This window comes from Mobula hypostoma, chromosome 17 (assembly GCF_963921235.1).
Source record: "Mobula hypostoma chromosome 17, sMobHyp1.1, whole genome shotgun sequence".
Classification (NCBI taxonomy): domain Eukaryota; kingdom Metazoa; phylum Chordata; class Chondrichthyes; order Myliobatiformes; family Myliobatidae; genus Mobula; species Mobula hypostoma.
The window spans coordinates 3,085,958-3,109,000 of NC_086113.1; the positions used below are offsets into that span (position 1 = coordinate 3,085,958).

At 43.4% G+C, this 23,043-nt stretch overlaps 1 protein-coding gene and 1 long non-coding RNA gene across 8 annotated transcripts in view; one reads left to right on the forward strand and one right to left on the reverse strand.

The window, feature by feature from the left end:
• Nucleotides 1–559: 559 nt before the first annotated feature.
• LOC134357790 (zinc finger protein 385D-like) overlaps nt 560–23,043 on the reverse strand; it is a 381,269-nt gene continuing 358,785 nt past the window's right edge. For all 7 annotated transcript variants that reach the window (XM_063069445.1, XM_063069446.1, XM_063069444.1 and 4 more), the window contains exons 6-8: nt 7,850–8,031; nt 7,645–7,746; nt 560–5,031 (exon numbers count right to left, since the gene is read on the reverse strand). In XM_063069445.1, coding sequence (XP_062925515.1) covers nt 4,801–5,031; nt 7,645–7,746; nt 7,850–8,031 — 515 coding nt within the window. In that variant the 3' untranslated portion in view covers nt 560–4,800. The remainder of the gene's footprint in view (nt 5,032–7,644; nt 7,747–7,849; nt 8,032–23,043) is intronic.
• Nucleotides 4,852–21,595, forward strand: LOC134357792 (uncharacterized). Its single transcript, XR_010020727.1, has 3 exons — nt 4,852–4,976; nt 7,919–8,034; nt 21,500–21,595. It is a non-coding gene; the product is annotated as an uncharacterized LOC134357792 (long non-coding RNA).

Here is a 23,043-nt window from a genome sequence, read left to right on the forward strand (position 1 = left end):
AGGCCATTCCAGAGTTCAAGGTTAACGGCACGTAGCAGTTAGTGCAACACTATTATATCCAAGGGCATTCCGGAGCTCAGAGTTCAGCTCCAGCCCTGTCTGTGAGGAGTTTGTACGCTCTTCCTGTGACCATGTGGGTTTCCTCTCAGTGCTCTGGTTTCCTCCCACATTCCAGTTCGTAGATGAATTGGTCATTGTAAATTGACCTGTGTTTACGCTCGGGCTGCCGGGTGGTGCGGCTTGTTGAGCCAGAAGGGCCTGTTCCGTACTGTAGCTCTAAATAATTAAACTATCTAATACTTGAATCTAACATTGTCACAGAAGTAGACAAAGTTACTTATTAAACATTTTTAAAAAATCAGATTTATGAATTGAGCCACTTTATTAGATATGCCTGCTCGTTAATGCAAATACCTAATCAGCCAATCATGTGGCAGCAACTCAATAAATAGAAAAGCAGACATGGTCAGTTGTTCAGTTATTGGTCAGACCAAACATCAGATGGGATAGAAATGTGATCTTAGACCATGGAATGATTGTTAGTGGCAGACGGGGTTGTTTGTGTAGAAACCCAAACTGCTGATCTCCTGGGATTTTTACATACAGCAGTCCCCAGAGTTTACAGAGAATGGTGCAAGATCAGAAATCATCCAGCGAACGGCAGTTCTGTGGCTAAAAACACCTTGTTAAGGGAAGAGTTCCGAGGAGAATGGCCAGACTGGTTCAAGCTGACAGGAAGACGACAGTGACTCAAATAACCACATGTTACAACAGTGCGGAGGAGCATCTCTGAATGCAGAACATATCGAGTGGACGGGCTGCAGCAGCAGACGGCCATGAACGTGCACTCAGTGTCCATTTTATTAGGTACAGGAGGTATCTAATAAAACGGCCACCGACTATATGCTGCACCACTTCTAAACATATCAAGATTGTTTAATGTTATTTCCAGTACACGTGTAAATAAGAATGAAATAATTCTTACTCCAGATCTGATGCAGCACAAAAAAAACACAATAATAATAAAAAACACACAATAGATATAAATACATAAGATAGCTGATAATCATACATTGATTGTACATTCATAAAGTGACAGTAGGCACAGGAGTGTCAGTACATCAGGTGACTCTGACAGGAAGTGATAAAGCCGTGGTGGAGGGGTGGGTTATTGGGTGGAAGTGCTGATCAACCTTACTGCTTGGAGAAAGAACAGTTTTTGAGTCTGCTAGTTCTGTCATGGATGGTATGCAGCCTCCTCCCTGATGGGAGTGGGACAAACCGTCCATGAGCAGGGTGGGTGGGATCCTTCACGACGTTAATGCAGGGGTTCCCAACCTGGAATCCACAGACCCCTCGGTTAGCGGTAGGGTCCATGGCATAAAAATGGTTGACAACCCCTGTGTTAATGTTAATACAAACATTTCTCACAATAAATGGTATATTTTTGGTTAATACTAATACTTGCTTTATTAACAAATTATTTTCTATTTCAGCAAACCTTTTTACATCACCTTTAAAGATTTTGTCCTGAGCTATCATTGTCATTTGCAATAATGATTCTGGTGATTATCGGTGATACATACAAGGCTGGAAAAGCTTTCAATTGGTATTACTGTACATAGAAACATCATTTTCTTCTCACAATTTACACCTGGTAAAACCAACAGCCTGCAATAAGTTTGTAGGTTTTAATATTTAGAATATACAATATGATTCTCTAAAATTATTGTGCTGTGCATTTACAGTAAGTTGCGAGAAAGCTGGAATGAGGCATGCTGAAGCTAAGGTCAAGTAAATGAAACAAAGAATTCCCTTTGAAGTGTAAGACATTGCACAAATGTAGTGTAAACTGAATGTCTGAAGGGGGGAAACAAAAATACAATGCCAACTATTTAACTCCTAAAGAAGATAACGAAGTTTCTGTCTGCCACGGAGGAAGATTGTCCATCTGGAATTCAGTCAAACTGGTTGTTGCCAGCAGATGGACAGAAAGAATGCACATTTATTAACTGACAAATCAGCACAGTGTTATGTAAGATATCACTTGTATTCCTGCCTTTCTCTCTACTGGATCAGGACCAGCTGGAAAAATGGGTTGAAAAATGGCAGATGGAATTTAATGCAGACAAGGTTGCACTTTGGGAGGACCAACCTGGGTAGGGCTTATTTTGTGAACGTAAGGACACTGACAAGTGCGGTAGAACAAGGAGATCAGGGAATACAAATCCATAGTTCCCTGAAATTGGCATCACGGGTACATAAGGTCGCAAAGGGGCATTCCAGCACTTTAGCATTCATAAATCAAAGTATTGAGTATAGGAGGTGGGACTTTATGCTGAAGTTGTAGAAGACGTTGGTGAGGCCAAATTTGGAGTGTTATGTGCAGTTTTGGTCACCTACCTACAGGAAAGATATATATAAGATTGAAAGAGTACAGAGCAAAATTTGCAAGAGTATTGTCAGGACTTGAGGACCTGAGTTATAGGAAAGGTTTTGGATAGGTTAGAACTTTATTTCCTGGAGTGTAGGAGGACAAGGAGACAATTGATAGAGATATACAAAATTATGAGGAGTTAGAAAGGGTAAATGCAAGTAAGCTTTTTCCACTGAGATTAGTTGAGACTAGAACTAGAGGTCATGGGTTATGGGTGGAATATTTAAGGGGAAAATGAGGGGGAAATTCTTTACGCAGAGAATGCTGCGAGTGTGGAACGAGCTGCCAGTGGAAATGGTGGATGTGGGTTTGATGGTAACATTTAAGAGAAGTTGGGAGGGGTGTGGTTTGGAGGGGTGTGGTCTGGGTGCAGGCCAATGGGCAGAATAACAGTGTGGTTGAACTAAAGGCTTGAAGGGCTTGTTTCTGTGTTGTCACTCTCTCTACGCTATAGTAATACCATTGGAAAAAACACTACCTTAGGTCCCACTCTAACATTCCCACAAACTCTCCCTCTGAGATGGGAAAACATAGCAGGCATGTTGGGACTCCATCCTCTCTGAGTTTGGGTCCAAGTCACAGACTATTCTGATTTGGAAATATATTACCGTTTCTCATCAAATTCTTGAACATCAGTTTTGGAAGGACAGATGTAAATGAGTATTAACAATTAGACTTGGCAACAACGCCCACGTCCTTCATATGAGCTTAACAATTCTCATACATATGAATATATCTGGAGTTTAGAAGAATGAGGGGGGAATATCAATGAAACTTATTGAATATTAAAAAGCTGAGATAAAGTGGATGTGGGTGAGTCTAAGACCAGAAAGCACAGCCTCAGAACACAAGGGTGTCCTTTTAGAACAAAGGTGAGGAGGAGTTTTTTTTTTAGTCAGAGGGTGAATCTGTGGAATTCGTTGCCACTGATGCCCATGGAGGCCAAGTTATTAAATATATTTAAAGCAGGGGTTTATGGATTCTTGAGTAGTCAGGGTGTTGAAGACTGCAGGGAGAAGGCAGGAGAATGAAGTTGAAAGGGGTAATAAATCAGCCATTATGGAACGGCGGAGCAGACACAAAGGGTCAAATGGTCGAACTCCGCTCCAACGTCATGTGGTGAAAGTATGCGTAATTACAATTTATTCTCTTATTGTGGGAAAACTGCACTTAATGGTGTTACTTTATATAATGGTAATTTGAGCCATACAAGAAGATATGTGGCAGTTATATATTCGCCCGAAATTTGCTACAGATGCTGCATTGTAGCACCTCACAATTTGGCAATGAACTTTGGAAGCTGGTTCTAATCTATTACCGCTGCCAGATAGTGAACAGAGCCCTCCTGACCAGGGTGAGTGTCAAGGCAATGGTGTCCTTGGGGTATCTCGAGCACGACACTATACAGTTCACAGCATCAGAGTTCAGAGTGCAATTCTACAGCCACATGTGTGGCTTTCCTCCGGGTGCTCGGGTTTCCTCCCACAGTCCAAAGACGTACCGGTTTGCAGGTTAATTGGTCATTGTAAATTGTCCTGTGAGTAGGCTCGGATTAAGTCAGAGGGTTGCTGGGTGGTGCGGCTGATTGGGTCAGAAAGGCCTGATCTGTGCTGGATCTCAAAATAAAAATTAAAAAAAATACAGCTTAAAACCTGGCTTTGTTCCAAAATAAATACACCGTGAACTCCATTAAAACGGTCACACGCTATCCCCAACTCTCCAAGTCATATAAAAATTAAACGTGTCTTCTGCTATTTAATTCCTTCTAACATTTTGAAAATCATATTAGACAATTATTACATCAGAACTTTACAGCACAAAGTGACAGCTCCACAAGACACCATTTACAAGTTTATAATTGGGTAAATACCAGGCAGCAGGCTGCTAAACTGCACTGACAGTTAATGAAGACTTTTGTCACAGTGTGTCATTGTATCGTTTCGTCCTACAGAGAAAATTAAATGTACATATAAGACTTTAGATTAATGCCCTTACACACATTTACAGACTCTTCACAAGACATGGAAACGTTACACAAAAATACTGTGTAAAAAGGCTGATGATTGTTACGGGTAGATTGCAGACCTTATACATTTCTAAAACACAAAACTACTCATGTTAACTGTGTAATAGATTGCCTGTGGAAGGATTGCTTTAATTCTTTTTGCTGAACCAAGATGCAGCCATTCGAAATCTGTGTACTTACTGCGGGAGCAGAGACAAGTCTCTTTTCATGTTCATTAACTCTGTGATTATCACTGCATAGTTCCCTGTTTTGATTATTGCAGTCATTTATTATTACTTATATAACTCAGTCCTGTACTCAGTACGGTGCGAATTCTCAGTCCTGTTGCCTCCTGTGCTCAGTACGGTGCGAATAGAACCGGAGTGTGCGCAGCCCGTATGGGTCCGGGAGCGGGTCGGAGAAGGGCTGGAGGCAGGGCCGCCGTTTGGAATAGAGTGGCTGCAGGGCCCGAGCGCAGAGCAAACGGAGAATTGACGGCAGCGGCGGCGGCCGCCGCAGCAGCGAAGGGGTTTGGTAAGAGACGAGCGGCCAGGGGCTTACTCAGTTCTTTCTGGAAGGCCAGTTTCAACTGTAAAAGAGAATAACACAGTTAAACTATTATTCAGGCTGTTGACTGCATTTACATTTAGATACAATTTAAATCAGCAGCAAAGATATTGCTTTCAGATGAATTCCAGATATACCATATTTTAGCTATTGCCAATTAGTGAACGGTATTTTTTATCAGCCTCAAACATCGGAGAAGAACCAATGGAAGTCATTCCCAACGAGATCCCACCACCAAGCACATCCTTCTCTCCCCACCCCACCTCCACTTCCTGCTTTCCACAGGGATCGCTGCCTACGTGACTCTGTCGTCCATTCGTCCCTCCCCACTGCTCTCCCTCCTGGCACTTATCCTTGCAAGTGGAACAAGTGCTACACCTGCCCCTACACCTCCTCCCTCACTACCTGTAGGGCCCTAAATAGCCCTTCCAGGTGAGGCGACACTTCACCTGTGAGTCTGTTGGGGTCAGACACTGTGCCCAGTGCTCCAGGTGTGGCCTCCTGTACGTCAGTGAGACCCGACGTGGATTGGGAGACCGCTTCGCCGTGCACCTGTCCACCAGAAAAAGCGGGATCTCCCATTTTAATTCCACTTCCCATTCCGATACGTCCATCCCTGGCCTCCTCCACTGTCGTGATGAGGCCACACTCAGGTTGGAGGAACAACACCTTATATTCCATCTGGGTAGCCTCCAACCTGCTGGCATGAGCATCGATTTCTCAAAATTCCGGTAATGCCCCATTCCTGCTCAACCTAACCATTCCCCATTCCCTTTTCCCTCTCTCACCTTATCTCCTTACCTGCTCATCTCCTCCCTCTGGTGCTCCACCCCCGTTTTCTTTCTCCCACAGCCTTCTTTCCTCTTCTATCTGACTCCCCCTTCTCCATCCCCGTATCTCCTTCACCAATCAACTTCCCAGCTCTTCACTCACCCTTCACTCTTCAGGTTTCACCTATCATCTTGTGTTTCTTTCTCCCCTCCCCACCTTCTAAATCTACTCTTCATCATTCTTTTCTCCAGTCCTGCCGAAGGGTCTCAGCCGTAAACATCGACTGCACTTTTTTCCATAAAAGCTGCCTGGCCTGCTGAGTTCCTCCAGCATTTTGTGTGTTGCTTGAATTTCCAGCATCTGCAGATTTTCTCTTGTTTGTGAAGAGAAGAACCAATAAGGTTATACTGCTTTACTGCTGATATTGAATTGCTCAAGGGTGTGCACAGGGTGGCCACATGGAATCGATGACGGGAGGAGACAGTATGACCGCAGAACACAGAACATGACAGCTTGGCACAGGCCCTTCAGACCACAGTGTTGTGCTGACACTTTAACCTGCACCAAAATCAGCCTGACCCTTCACTTCCACATAAACCTCGATTTTTCTATCATCCATTTAAGGGTTTCTTAAATATCCCTAAGTATTCTGTCTGGACCTCCACGCCTGGCAGCACATTCCATACACCCACCACTCTCTGTGTGTATAAAACCCACTTCTGACATCCCTCCTATATTTTCCTCTGATCACCTTAAAACTATGCCCGCCCTAGTAGTAGTCATTACCGCCCTGGGAAAGTCTCTGGCTATCCATTCATTCTACGCCTCATCATCTTGTACACCTCTATCGAGTCTCACCTCAGTCTCCTTCACACCAAAGAGAAAATCCCTAACTCGCTGAACCTATCCTCATAAAACATGCTCTCGAATTCAGGCAGCATCATAGTAAGACTCCACACCACCCTCTCTAAAGCTTCCACAACCTTCCTATAATGAGGCAACCAGTATTGAAAACAATATTCTAAGTGTGATCTAACCAGGATTTTATCGAACAGAAATATTACCTCGTGGCTCTTGAACTCGGTCCCCTAACTAATGAAGGCCAACACACCACACATTTTCTTGCCAACCTCATCAATTTGTGTGGCAACTTCGAGGGATCAATGGACGTGGATGCCAAGATCCCTCTGTTCCTCCACACTGCCAAGAATCCTGGTATTAACCCTGGGTTGTGTCTTCAAATTCAACCTTCCAAGCTGAAACACTTCACATTTTTCAGGTTGAACCCCTCCTGCCACTTTTCAGCCCAGCTCTTCATTCTGTCAATGTCCCGGGGTAACACACAACAGTCATTTAAACTATCCACAAGACCACCAACATTTCACCTTCTCATTTTGTTAGGATATTAAGACGTAGAGTTATAGAATACAAACAGACGCTTCGGCCCATTGAGTCTGGACCGAACTATTAATCTGCCTAGCCCTATCGACCTGCACCTGGAATATAGCCCTCCCTTCCCCTCCCATTGATGTACTTGTCTAAATATCTCTTAAACGTTGAAATCAAACCCGCATCCACCACTCATTTCACACTCTCACCACCCTCTGAGTGAAGAAACTTCCCCTCATGCTCCCCTTAAACATTTCACCTTTCACACTTAACCCACAGGAGAAGAATTCAACCATTCCCATCGAATCTGTTCCATCATCAGATCATGGCTGACTTATGATCCCCCAAATCCTAAAATATCGTAAGTTAACTACATGAATCTCCTTTGGGACTTGAGAAAGCACACCCATTCATTTCCCAGTGAGGAGATATTCATGAAGGAATCCAAGCTTAGTGTGTCTATGCATTCGCTTACTGCAAGAGCGTTGGTGCCCCTCTGGAGCTTGTTATACGGACTGTATTTGGGTTTGGGAGGTTTTCCTGCAGCTCTGTCCTTGTGTCTTCTGCTGCTGATGTGCTGAAAATAAGAAAATGCAACAAATAATCCAAGTGGCTCTTGAAAAGAAACAGACATATGTGGACGTGATGGTATGGGTGATCATTTCATTCCAAGGGCTGACCTGTTTGAGTTGTGTTTCTGAGTTCACATGCACATCACAGATTTCACAGTGAAAGGTTTTATTCTGCAGGCCGGTCGTAACTCCTTTGTTGGTGGCCGTTTTGCCTTTGACACCTGGTCTAGGAAATGCCTTAATTGGACCTCCTCCATTTCGAGCCTCCAACATTGTTTTGTGCTTAGATCCTGGTAAGTAGAATTATGAAGCAATTAACATCGACGATATAGATTGAATCATATGCTGGAACTTGCATTGACAAATGATTGTGGCTGGGGTCATCCATCTTGTAAAGACACTGCCCAGAAATGGCAAACCACTTCCATAGAAAAATTTGCCAAGTACAGTCATGGTCATGGATATGACATGGATATGGTCATGTCATATGACATGGCACATAATGAACGAACATTCAATATTAACATTTTGATTTCATATTGTAATGAGCTCTTTGGCTGTTTGAATTATAAACTGAATAGAATTATAAACAGTCAACATGTTGGGGTGAAAACCATTATTAGGAATGATTCCATTCCCATTGTCCCAACAAATATTTATCCCTCAGTCAACTAAACTAAAATGGTTTAAATAATCTGAGTAACACACACAAAATGCTGGAGGAACTCAGCAGGTCAGGCAGCATCAAAGGAGGGAAATGAACAGTTGATGTTTCGGGCCGAGACACTTCATCAGGACTGGAAGGGAAAGGAGGGGAAGGTCAGAATAAGAAAGTGGGAGAGAGGAAGCAGAACAAACTGGCAAATTCCTCTACCTTTTTATTCTGCTTCTTTCCTCTTTCTTTCCAGTCCTGAAGAAGTGAATCAGCCCAAAATGCAATTCATTTCCATAGATGCTGCTTGACTTGCTGAGTTATAGTCATAAAAAATAAAGCACAGAAACAGGCCTTTTGGCCTTTCTAGTCCATGCTAAAACCATTTAAATTGCCTAGTCCCATCAACCTGCACTGGGACCACAGCCCTCCATACCCCTAACTTGCATGTACCTATCAAAATTTCTCTTAAATGTTGAAATTGAGCTTGCATCTACCACTTCTGCTGGCAGCTCATTCCGCACTCTCACAACCCTTCGAGTGAACCCCTCACGTCCCCTTAAAATTTCACCCTTCACCCTTAACCCATAACCTCTTGTGGTAGTCCCACCCAACCTCAGTGGAAAAAGCCTGTTTGTAATTACCCGATCTATACCGCTCATAATTTTATGTACCTCTATCAAATCTCCTCAATTCTTCTACCTTCAAAGTAATACAGTCCTAACCTATTCAACTTTTCCTTATAACTCAGGTCCTTCAGTCCCGGCAACACCCTTGTAAATTTTCTCTGTACTTTTTCAACCTTATTTGCATCTTTCCTGTAGGTAGGTGACCAAAACTGCACACAGTACTCCAAATTAGGCCTCACCAATGTCTTGTACAACTTCAACCCCATCTTCTGTACTCGACACATTGATTCATGAAGGCCAATGTGACCTTCTTGGTGTAAAGGGTTTAGACAGGGATGAATTTGCTAAGTGGATCCAGGAAGGTTCCTTAAATCAATATGATGCAAAGAGAGGAGGGGCTGTACTGGACCTGGTGCTAGATAGTGAGGCTGGCCAGGTGACTGACCTTACGGTGGATGAACGGTTAGGAAACAGTGACCACAACACCTTATTGTTCAGGATAGTTAAAGATAAGGATGGGTATGGTCCTTGTGGAAGAGTTTTAAATTAGAGTAGGGCAAATTACAAGGGCATTAGGCAGGAACTAAGAAGAGTTAATTAAGACCAGTTTCTCTTTGGCAAGTCCTTATCAGACATGTGGAGGGCATTTAAAGATCAATTGCACAGAGGACAGGAAAGTTATGTTCCTGTTAGAAGGAAGGGAAGGGGTGAAAAGGTAAGAGAGCCTTGGAAGTCTAGAAAGGTGATGAATTTAGCCAAAAAGAAAAAGGAAAAGTGTGTAAAGCTTCGGAAGTCAAGATCAAATGAAGCACATGAGGAGTACACAGAAACCAGAAAAGAACTAAAGAAGGGAATTAGGAACAACATGAGGGGCCATGAAAAGTCCTTGGCAAGTAGGATTAAAGTGAATCCCAAGGTATTCTATACATACATCGAGCAAAAGGATAACTAGGGAGAGGGTAGGACCACTTAAAGAATAAGAGGGGGACATATGCTTGGTTACAGAGAATGAGTGAGGTACTTAATGAGTACTTTGCTTCAGTATTTACCAAGGAAAAGGATATCAAAGACCAGGAGAGTGTATAAGTATGTTAGGGTATTTAGAGGTCAAGGAGGAGAAAGTGTTGGGCCTCCTAAGGAGGATTAAGGTGGAGAAGTGCTCAGGGCCTGATGATATTTAGCCCAGGTTATTGAAGGAGGCAAGAGACGAGATTGCAGGACCCTAGTAACTAAGACTGGTAAGTCTCGGGTCAGTTGTAGGGAAATTGCTGGAGAAAATTCATAGGGATAGGAGATATGAGTATTTGGAAACCAATGGCGAAATTAGGGACAGTCAGCATAGCTTTGTGTGGGGCAGGTCGTGCCTTACCAACTTGACTGAGTTTTTTGACAAGGTGACAAGGGAGATTGATGAGGATGTTGTCTACATGGATTTTAGTATGGTGTTTGACAAAGTCCTTTATTGGAGGCTGATCCAGAAGATGAGCCTCCCACCTGCAGCCAATTGGCTGTTTGGATTCAAACTGGCTTGTGCATAGAAGACAGGGTCGTGGTGACAGGTCTTATTCGAGCTGGAGGTCTGTAATTACTGGAGCTCTGCAGGGATCTGTGCTGAGACCTCTGCTGTTTGTCATGTTTATAAATGGCCGGGATGAAAATGTAGATGGATGGGTTAGTAAATTTGCAGATAATATCAGAGTTGGTGGAGTTGTGGATAGTGTAGAAGACTAGCAAAGAATACAGCACAATGTTGACCAGTTACAGATATGGGCTGAGAAATGGCAGATGGAGTTTAACCCAGAAAAATGAGAGGCATTGCACCTCGGTAGGGCAAATGCAAGGAGACAGTACCCTTAATAGTACACTGTCTCCTTGCATTTGCAAGGTCCGTAACAGTGTTGCTGTGCAGAGAGATCTCGTGATCCAAGTCCACAGCTCATTGAAAGTGGATACACAAGTCAATAAGGTGGTTACGGGGCTAATGGAATGTTTGTTTTTATTAGTCAAGGCATTGAGTTCTAAAGTCAGGAGGTTACTTTGCAACCTCATAAAACTCTGGTTAGACCTCATCTGGAGTATTGAATACAGATCTGGTTGCCCCACTATAGGAAGGATGTGGAGGCTTTGGAGAGGGTGCAGAAGGCGTTCGACAGGATGCTGCCTGGTTTAGAGGGCATGTGCCATCACGAGAAGTTGGATTACCGTGGGTGGTTTTCTCTAGAGTGTCGGAGGCTGAGGGGAAATCTGATAGAGGTTTACAAGATTATGAGAGGTATAAATAGAGTGGACGGAGAGTATCTGTTTCCTAGTGTCAAAATGTGTAATCCCAGCGTTTTTACTGGGAGAATTGCGGATGCCTGGAATGCACTGCCTGGTATGGTGGTAGAGGAAAATTTTGTTAGGGGCTTTTGAGAAATGCTTGGATAGGCACAGGAATATAAGGAGGGTGGAGGGAAATGGACAAGGTGTAGGGAGGAGGGATTAGTGTTTGGGTGTTTTTGATTTGCTAGTTCAGCACAACATTGTGGGCCGAATGGCCTGTTCCTGTGCTGTACTCTTTTATGTTCTATGTTCTAAAACCTTTCTTACTGGCCCTATCTACCTGTGAGGCCACTTTCAACAAATCATAGACCTTTATTCCCAGATCCCTTTGTTTTTACCACATTCCTCAGTGCCTTACCATTCATTGTGTTGGACCTACCCTGGTTGATTCTACTGAAGTGCAACAGCTCGCACTTGTCTGCATTAAATTCCATCTGCCATCTTCCAGCTTATTTTCCATCTGGTCTGATTTCACTGCAACCATGATAGTCTTCCTCGCTGTCCACTGCACCCTCAATCTTGGTGGCATCCGCAAATTTGCTGATCCGGTTAACCATGTTATCATCCAGATTGTTAATATAGATGACAAACAACAAAGGACCCAACACCAATCCCTGTGGCACGCCACTAGTCACAGGCTTCCAGTCAGAGAGGCAACCCTCTACTACCACTCTCTGGCTTCTCCCTCAAAGCCAATGTCCAATCCAATTTCATCTTGAATGCCAGGCGACTGAACCTTCTTGACCAGCCTCCCATGCAGGATCTTGTCAAATGTCTTGCTAAAGTCCATGTAGACAACATCCACTGCCTTCCCTTCATCAACTTTCCTGGTAACTTCCTCAAAGAACTCTATAAGATTAGTTAAACATGACATACCATGCATGAAGCCATGCTGACTATCTGTAATCAGTCCATGTTTAATCAAATACTTATATATCTGGTCCCTTAGACTACCTTCCAATAACCTTCCCACTACTGATGTCAGGCTCACCAGCCTATAATCTCCTGGTTTATTTTTGAGCCTTTCTTAAACAGCAGAACAACATCAGTTATCCTTCATTCCTCTGGTGCCTCACCCGTTGCTAAGAGTGACTTATATATCTCAGCTAGGGCCCTGGCAATTTATCCATTTGCCTCCCGCAAGCCAGAGCGAACACCTTATCTGTCCCTGGGGATTTATCCACCCTGATTTGCCTCAAGCCAGCAAACATCTCCTCTGTAATCTGTATAGGGTCCATGAAGTTGACGCCACTTTGCCTCACTCCTATAGACTCTTGTGTCCATCTCCTGAGTAAATACAGATGCAAAAAATTTATTTAAGATCTCCTCCATCTCTTTTGGCTCACACGTGGATTACCATTCCGATCTTCCAGAGGATCAATTTTGTCCCGTGCAATCCTTTTGCATTTCACACATCTGTAGAATCCCTTAAGAATCTCCTTCATCTTGTCTACTAGAGCAAACTCATGCCTTCTTTTAGCACCCCCCCCCCCATTTCCTTCTAAATATTCTCTTGGATTTCTTATACTCCATAAGCACCTCATTTGTTCCTACACATCTTGTGTGTGTTGCTCTGGATTTCCAGTATCTGCAGAATCTCTTGTGTTAATAAATTTATAAATGCAAGAGATTAAATTATAAATGTTTTCTGTTTGAAAATCAAGTACAGAAAATAATCTGCAATTTCTTCAAAATGGTTTTACTTTCAGTTGGAGCACCATTTGATACATTTTAATTCAGTCACAAATCATTATCCACTTTCTGATCTATTAATGGTGTTTGAGGAGCGATTCATTATCAAAAGAATAAATCTTCTTCACGGCTGTTACATTAAAAACATTTGTGGTTCATGGGGAATTTTTTCAATTTCTATTATAATCATTCAATCACTCTCAGGAGACTGTTCATACCTACTTTTAACTTCCAGAATATCTTTTGGGCAGAAACTGGTATTCTGTCAAAGGAATTCAAAATATTACACACATTCACTGCATTTGACTCTCCTCTGTAGGGTAAAGAATTCATCACTGTTTCACAAGTAACACATTTCCCCCGAGTTACCAAATTTTCACTCAGAAAATTTCCACACAGACCGCAATGGATTCTTTCATTAATTGAAACTTCAATTTAATTATATTGGCCACTGAGACAACAGTGTCTTGGGATGACTTGTGATCAGTACTATTATGAAGTGTCATTCTGCTTTTTGTCAGTTGAAGCCCCCGGCACTGGGGTTGTATCCCACCTCTCTGCACTCAGTGGCCACTTCATCGGTCCTCCTGTATACCTGCTCATTAAAGCAAATATCTAACTGGCCAATCATGTGGCAGCAACTCAATGTATTAAAGCAGGCAGGCATAGAATATAGAATATGTGGGATTGTGCACATATACAGTATATACGTAGCTAGGGTGCTATGTTAAATTAAAATTCAATAGAACCGACACTCTTGGCTGAAGCAATTCCTTCTCATCTCTGTTCTAAAAGGACGCCTCTCTATTCTGGGGTTGTGTCCTCTGGTCTCAGAAAACCATAGGAAACATCCTCTCCACATCCACTCTATCAAGGCCTTTTACCATTCAATAGGTTTCAATGAAGTCACCCCTCATTCTTCTGAATTCCAGTGAATACAGGCCCAGAGTCTTCAAACACACTTCATCCAGTGACCAATGTTGTGCCTCAGGGATCTGTTCTGGGACCCCTGCTCTTTGTATTTTTTATAAATGACCTGGATGAGGTAGTGGAGGGATGGGTTAGTAAATTTGCTGATGACACAAAGATTGGGGGTGTTGTGGATAGTGTGGAGGGCTTTCAGGGGTTACAGCGAGACATTGATAGGATGCAAAACTGGGCTGAGAAGTGGCAGATGATGTTCAACCTAGATAATTGTGACGTGATTCATTTTGGTAGGTCAAATATGATGGCAGAATATCGCATTAATGGCAAGACTCTTGGCAGTGTGGAGGATCAGAGGGATCTTGTGGTCCGAGTCCATAGGACACTCAAAGCTGCAATGCAGGTTGACTCTGTGGTTAAGAAGGCATTTGGTGCATTGGCCTTCATCAGTCGGGGGATTGAGTTTAACAGCCGAGAGGTAATGTTGCAGCTATATAGGACCCTGGTCAGACCCCACTTGGAGTACTGCGCTCAATTCTGGTCGCCCCATTACAGGAAGGATGTGGAAACCATAGAAAAGGTGCAGAGGAGATTTACAAGGATGTTGCCTGGATTGGGGAGCATGCCTTATGAGAATAGGTTGAGTGAACTCGGCCTTTTCTCCTTGGAGTGACAGAGGATGAGAGATGGCCTGATAGAGGTGTACAAGATAATGAGAGACATTAGATAGTCAGAGGCTTTTTCTCAGGCCTGAAAGAGCTAGCACAAGAGGGGATGGTTTTAAGGTGCTTGGAAGTAGGTACAGAGGAGATGTCAGAGGTAGGTTTTTTTACACAGAGAGTGGTGAGTGCGTGGAATGGGCTGCCAGCAGCGGCGGTGGAGGTGGAAGCGATAGAGTCTTTTAAGAGACTCCTGGATGGATACATGGAGCTTAGAAAAATAGAGGGCTATGGGTAAGCCTAGGTAGTTCTAATATAAGGACATGTTTGGCACAGCTTTGTGGGCTGAAGGACCTGTACTGTGCTGTAGTTTTTCTATGTTTCTATCACAAGCCATTCAATCCTGGAATAATTTTCATGAACCTCCTTTGAACCCTCTCCAGTTTCAGCACATCCTTTCTAAGATAAGTTGCCAAACCTGCTCACAATACTCCAAGTGAGGCCTCACCAGTACTTTATAAAGGCTCAACATTACATCCTTGCTTTTATATTCTAGTCCTCTTGAAATAAATGTCAATATTGCATTTGCCTTCCTCACCACAGACTCAACCTACAAATTAACCTTTCGGGAATCCTGCACAAGGACTCCCAAGTCCCTTTGCACCTCAGGTTTTTGTATTTTCTCTCTATTTAGAAAATAGTCAACCCTTTCATTTCTTCTACCAAAGTGCATGACCATACACTTCCCAACACTGTGTTCCATCTTCTATATCTTTGCTCATTCTCCTAATCTGTCTAAGTCCTTCTACAGCCTCCCTATTGCTTCAAACCTTCCCGTCCCTCTACCTATCTTCATATCATCTGCAATCTTTGCAACAAAACCTTCAATTCCATCATCCAAATCATTGACATATAACGTAAAAAGAATCAGTTTCAACACAGGCCCCTGTGGAACACCACTCGTCACTGGCAGCCAGTCAGAAAAGGCTCCCTTTATTCCCACTCTTTGCCTCCTGCCAAACAGCCACTGCTTTACCCATGTTAGAATCTTTCCTGTAATTCCATGAGTTCATAGATTGTTAAGCAGCCTGATGCATGGCACCTTGTCAAGGGCTTTCCGAAAATCCAAGTACGCAATATCAACCCTTTCTTCTTTGTTTAATCTGCTTATTATTTCTTCAAATACCTTGCCAGGTTTGTCAGGCAAGATTTTCCCTTGAGAAAACCATGCTGGCTATGGCCTATTTTGTCATGTGCCTCCAAGAACCCTAAGACCTCGTTCTTAATAATCAACTCCAACATCTTCCCAACAACTGAGGACAAACTAATTGGCCTATAGTTTCCTTTCTTCTGCCTCTCTCCCTTCTTGAAGAATGGAGTGATATTTTCTATTTCCAGTCGTCCCGAACCATTCCAGAATAAAGTTGTTCATGAAAGATCATTACTAATGCCTCCTACGATCTCTTCAGCCACCTCTTTTAGACCTCTGGGGTGTACACCATCTGGTCCAGGTGACTTATCTATCTTAAGACCTTTCAGTTTCCCAAGAACCTTCTCTCTAGTCATGGTAACTTCACACACCTCATGCCCCTGACACCTGGAACTTCCACCATACTGCTAGTGTCTTCCACAGTGCAGACTGTTGCCTGGCATTACTGACATCACTGCTGCCTGCTGTTACTGACATTTTATGTTATTGGAGCAAACAGCAGCGATTCAGGAATCTGTAAAATATTATGGTTTCCCATAATAGCAATATTTTGGGGAGGTGATCCGAAACTACATGGTGTAAGCCACTCACACTATTCCTTTACCACTGCCCACATGTAACGTCCTGATTTCTACAGCATTGTGTGTTCTTGATATTTCCAGGCACAGGTGTGTGGTTCCCTGTGTATTAGTTCATTCACACTGCTCGCCATCTGATGGCTGAGTGACATTCACTTTATCAGTCATGGTGCACAGTCAGAACAACATAGAATGCCAATGCCTGACAGAAATAGTTCACATGAACCTGGTCCTAGTGTGATCACTCCAGTCGAGCATGATGTTCTGCCAGGGGGTTATTTCCTTACTGGAGAATGCCCGTGCGTGACTCTGTTTAACACGGGGGGGGCTGATGCACAGACGGCCACCACACCGTTTTGGACAGCTCGGGGTCAGGGTCCAATGGTGTGGAAAGCAAGACTACAGGGGACCCTTCACTGTCGCAACTTTGCTCTGCCTTTACTGCCATTGTGAAGTGTCATCATCTTCTGCCAGCTCAACCGTTGGTTCGCTCTTTGCCTGGAAACTCCCCCTTGACCTCACTGCCACAGGTAACCCTGGCAAGAACAAAGCTCCCGACAGCATCTCGGGAACTCAAAAGCCTCTCCACCATGACAAGCTGACAATATTCAAAGATTCTATGTTATGAATCTAATTGATCATAATATACATGGATTCTGGTTAATTGGGCCATCATTTAACTAGGACAGCTGCTTATTTGGCACAACTCTCAAAGAACAAGCACTAATTGAGAAAGTTGTTATGATTCCCTTAATTTATTTGGGACGTTATGCTACCTGGAGGAAAGGCAGGAGATCGGGGCTGAAAGGGAAAATAGATCAGCCATGATGAAATGGTAGAGCAGACCCGATGAGCCAAATGGCCTAATTCTGCTCCTATATCTTATGGTCTTATTTGGGACAGGAAGCATGCCAAACAGGTTTTAACTAGCATCAGTTGCACATGCTAGTGTGGCCGTTAGACGCTGTACTGTGCAGAACAGTTTTTAAATGGTGTCAGCTGTGTGTGCTTGTGTTCAAAAAGCAGTGATTTTTGTCACTGATAGTTGGCGAGAAATAAGGAGTAAGACAATTCGGAACATTTTGCTCACTGAGGTTTCAAACATTCAGGCTTCAAGATGCCGGAAATGACCAGGAATGAAAAGTGGAACACTGTCACTACGTCAACAAGTTAGGACAATGAAAAATTTGAAGGTATTGATAAACATCTTGAATGTTCCAAAACATGGGCCTCTGCACTTCCCTCTGCAGCGGAATCTTTCATCTCCTCACAGGGAGATCACAGTCCATGTGGATCAGAAGTAACATCTCCTCCTTGCTGACAACCAACACTGGTGCACCTCAAGGATATGTGCCTAGCCTGCTGCCCTCTCTCCAGCCATGAGTGTGTGGGTAAGGACAGCTCAGACGCCATCTAGTGTTGACAGAATTTCAGATGATGATAAGGAGACGTACAGCAGTGAGAAAGATCAGCTGGTTGAGTTGTGTCACAGCAACAACCCTGCCCTCAATATCAGTAAAAGCAGGGAATTGATTGTGGACTTCCACAAGGGTAAGTTGAGGGAACACACACCAGTCCTAATCAAAGGATTGAAAGTGGAAAGAGTGAGCATTCTCAAGTTTCTGGGAGTCAACACCTCTGAAGATCTATCCCGGGCCCAACATATTGATGCAATTATAAAGAAGGCACATCAGCTATATTTCATTAGGAGTTTGATGAGAATAGGTGTGTCACCAAAGACACTCACAAATTTCTACAGGTGTAACATGGAGAGCATTCTAACTGGTTCCATCACCATCTGGTATGGAGGGCCACTGCACAGGATCAGAAAAAGCTGCAGGAAGTTGTAAGTTCAGCCAGTGCCAGTGAACATGGATTCTTGCCTCTGTCTGTAAGGAGTTAGTACGTTCTACCCATGACCACAGGGGTTTCAGAGACGTCTGGGTTAGTAAGTTGTAGGCATGCTACGTTGGCCCTGGAAGCATGTCGACACGTGGCAGCGTCCCCAAACGTATCCTCACTGATTTGCTTTGCTGCAGACGATGCATTTCACTGTATACTTTAATGTATATGTGATAAATAAAGCTAATTTTAAACTGTTTCATATGAGGAGGTGTGAGTTTGGGGTAGGGGAGCATAGTGCAGCTGTTGCAGGGTGAGGAGGGTAGTTGGACTTCCAGCTCGAATAATCCCCTTCGACCACTACCTCTGTATTCTATATGTGAGCCAGTTCTGTATCCAAATGGCCAATTCATCATGGATCCACGACATTTGGATTCAGGAATGGACATGGTCAATGCCCAGCTATTTTCAGACCAAACATCAGAATGTGGAAGAAATGTGATTGATGTGATGCTCTCTGTTTCCGGTTGTTGATTAGGGCTGTTCCGCAGGGATCTGTAGTGGGACCTCTGTTGCTTGTGATGCGTATTAATAACATGGATGAAAATGTAAGAGTGTTGATGAGCAGAGAGATCTTGGGGTCTAAGTTCATAGCTCCCTGAAAATGGCCTCACAGGTTGATAGGGTGGTTACGAAGGCATTCGGCATGCTTGCCTTCATTAGTTGAACCACTGAGTTCAAAAGTCAGGAGGTTATGTTGCAGCTTGATAAACTCTAGTTAGGCCGCACCAGGAGAATTGTGTACAGTTATTGTTGCCCCACTATAGGAAGGATGTTGAGGCTTCGGTGAGGGTGCTGAAGAGGTCTACCAGGATGCTGTCTGGATTAGAGGGCATGTGCTATAACGAGAGGTTGGACAAAATGGGGTTATTTTCTTTGGAGTGGTGGAGGCTAAGCAGAGATCTGATACAGGTTTATAAGATTATGAGAGGCATCGATAGAGTAGAGAGGGAGTATCTTTTTCCCGGGGTTGAAATGTCTAATACCAGAGGGCATACATTTAAGGTGAGAGGAGGTAAGTTGAAAGGAGATGCGAGGGGCAGGTCTTTTACACTGGGAGTGGCAAGTGCCTGGACTGTGGTGGTAGACGAAGAGACACGAGAGATCTTTAAGAGACATTTAGAGTGGAATGTAGAAGATAGAATATAGAAATCTACAGCACATTACAGGCCCTTTGGACACAATGTTGTGGCGACCATGTAACATATTCTAGAAGCTGCCTAGAATTTCCCGACTGCATAGCCCTTTATTTTTCTAAGTTCCATGTACCTATCTAAGAGTCCTTAAAAGACCCTGTTGTATCTGCCTCTACCACCATAGCTGGCATCCTCTGACATCACCCCATACCTACATCCAAGCACTTTAAAACTATGCCCCCTTGTGTTAGCCATTTCAGCCTTGGGAAAAAGCCCCCCGCTATCCACATGATCAATGCCTCTCATCATCTTATAAACCTCTATCAGGTCAGCTCTTATCCTCTGTCACTCCAAAGAGAAAGGCCAAGTTCACTCAATCTATTCTCATAAGGCATGCTCTCCAATCCAGACAACATCCTTGTAAATCTCCTCTGTACTCTCTCTACAGTATCCACAGCCTTCCTGTAGTGCTAACTGAGGTCTTATATAGCTGTAACATTACCTCACAGCTCCTGAACTCAATCCCATGGAGGGGTCCCAGAACAGATCCCTGTGGAATACCACTGGTCACCGAACTCCATGCAGAATATGAACCATCTACAACCACCTTGCCTCTTGTTGGCAAGCCAATTCTGGATCCACAAAGCAAGGTCTCCTTGGATCCCATGCCTCATAACTTTCTGAATAAGCCTTGCATGGGGAACCTTATCAAATGCCTTACTGAAATCCATATACACTACATCCACTGGTTTACCTTCATCAATGTGTTTGTACATACTCAAAGAATTCAATACCTAATCAGATTATGTCCCTACAAATGCTCAAAAATCTTGCCTGTCAGGATCTTCTCGAACAACTTGCCTACCACTGAAGTAAGACTCACTGGTCTATAATTTCCTGGACTATCTCTACTCCCTTTCTTGAGAGAGGGAATAAGATTTGCAATCCTCCAATCTTCCGGTACTTCTCCCATCCCTATTGATGATGCAAAGATCATCACCAGAGGCTCAGCAATCTTCTCCCTCACTTCCCACAGTATCCCGTGGTATACCTTGTCCGGAATTAGCGACTTCTGTAACTTAATGCTTTTCAAAAGCTCCAGTACATCCTCTTTCTTAAAGTCTATATGCTCAAGTGCTTCAGTCTGCTGTAAGTCATCCCCACAACTGCCAAGGTCCTTTTCCCTGGTGAATACTGAAGCAAAGTATTCATTAAGTACTACTGCTTCCTCCTCCGGCTCCATACACACGTTTTCACTCTCACTCCTGATTGGTCCTATTCTCACACGGCTCATCCTCTTGCTCTTCACGTACTTGCAGAATGCCTTGGCGTTTTCCTTAATCCTGCTCACCAAGGCCTTCTCATGGACCCTTCTAGCTCTCCTAATTTCATTCTTAAGCTCCTTCCTGGTAACCTTGTAATTTTTTAGAGCTCTTACAGTACCTAGTTTCTTAAACTTTTCATAAGCTTTTCTTCTTAACTAGATTTTCCACATCCTTTATATACCATGGTTCTTTTACCCTCCCATTCTTCCCCTGCCTCAATAGAACACACCTATGCAGAACACCATTCAAATGTTCCCTGAACATTTGTCACATTTGTGCCGTGGGTTTCCCTGAGAACATTTGCTCCCAATTTATGTTCCGAAGTTTCTGCCTAACAGCATCATATTTCCCCCCTACCCCAATTAAATATTTTCCCAAATTGTCTGCTCCGATCCTTCTCCAGCGCTATGGTAAAGGAGATAGAGTTGTGATCACTACCTCCAAAATGCTCTCCCACCGAGAGATCTGACACCTGACCAGGTTCATTTCTCAATACCAGATCAAGTACAGCCTCTCCTCTAATTGGCTTCTCTACATATTGTGTCAGGAAACCTTCCTGAACACACCTAACAAACTCTACCCCATCTAAACCCCTTGCTCTAAGGAGATGCCAGTCAATATTAGGAAAGCTAAAATCACCCATCACAACAACCCTATTATTATTGCACCGTTCCAGTATCTGCCTCCCTATCTGCTCCTCAGTATCTCTGTTACTATTGTATCTGAAAGGTCTAACTGCTGGTGAGTCAGTATCCTGGCAAAAACTACACCATGAAGACAAAAGAACACTCCAAGCAACTCCACGAAAAGGTTATTGAAAAGCACAAGTCAGGAGATGGATATAAAAAAATTTCCAAGTCACTGAATACCCCTTGCAGTACAGGTAAGTTAATCATCTTGGAAAAGAAAGAATATGGCATTGCCGTAGATCTGCCTAGAGCAGGCTGTCCTCAAAAACTGAGTGACCATGCAAGAAGGGGACTAGTGGGGGAGGCCATCAAGAGACCTATGACAACTCTGGAGGAGTTACAAGCTTCAGTGGCTGTGGTACAAGAGACTGCACGTACAATAACTGTTGCCTGGATGTTTTTCCAGTCACAGCTTTATGGGAGAGTGGCAAAGAGAAATCTACTGTTGAAAAAAACTCATATGAAATCTCTGCTAGAATTTGCCAGAAAGCATGTGGGAGACTCTGAGTTCAGCTGGATGAAGGTTCTGTGGTCTGATAAAACCAAAATTGAGATGTCTGGCCATCAGACTAAACATTATGTTTGCCATAAGCCAAACACTGCACATCATCAAAAACACACCATTCCTACGTGAAGCAATGTGGTGGCTGCAAGATGCTTTGTGGATACTTCACTGCAGCAAGACTTGGAAGGCTTGTGAAGGTAGAGGTTAAAATTAATGTAGCAAAATGCAGGGAAATCCTGGAGGAAAACCTGACACAGTCTGCTAGAAAACTGACAACTTGGAGAAGATTTGTTTTCCAAGCACAAAGCCAAAGCTGTACAGGAATGGTTTAAAACCAACAAAGTTAATGTCCTGGGATGGCCAAGTCTGAGTCCAGACCTCAATGCAATTGAGAGTTTGTGGCTGCACTTGAAAAGGGCTGTTCACTCACAATCCCCATGCAATTTGATGGAGCTTGATCAGTTTTGTAGAGAAGAATGGGGAAAAATTGCAGTGTCCAGGTGTGCAAAGCTGACAGAGACCTATCCACACAGACTCAAGACTGTAATTGCCGGCACAGGTGCGTTGACTAAATACTGACTTGAAGGGGATGAATACTTATGCCATCAATTATTTTGAGTTTTATATTTGAAATTAATTTAGAACTCTTTGTAGAGATCTGTTTTCACGTTGACATGAAAGAGTCTTTTTCTGTTAATCAGTGTCAATATAGTCAAATTAAATCCATTGACATTATATATTATAGTTGGGATCACAGAGACATGGCTCCAGGGTGACCAGGGATGGGAGCTCAACGTTCAGGGATATTCAATATTCAGGAGGGATAGACATGAAGGAAGGGGAGGTGGGGTGGCGTTGCTGGTTAAAAAAGAGATTAACGCAATAGAAAGGAAGGACATAAGCCGGGAAGATGTGGAATCGATATGGGTAGAGCTGCGTAACACTAAGGGGCAGAAGACGCTGGTGGGAGTTGTGTACAGGCCACCTAACAGTAGTAGTGAGGTCGGAGATGGTATTAAACAGGAAATTAGAAATGTGTGCAATAAAGGAACAGCAGTTATAATGGGTGACTTCAATCT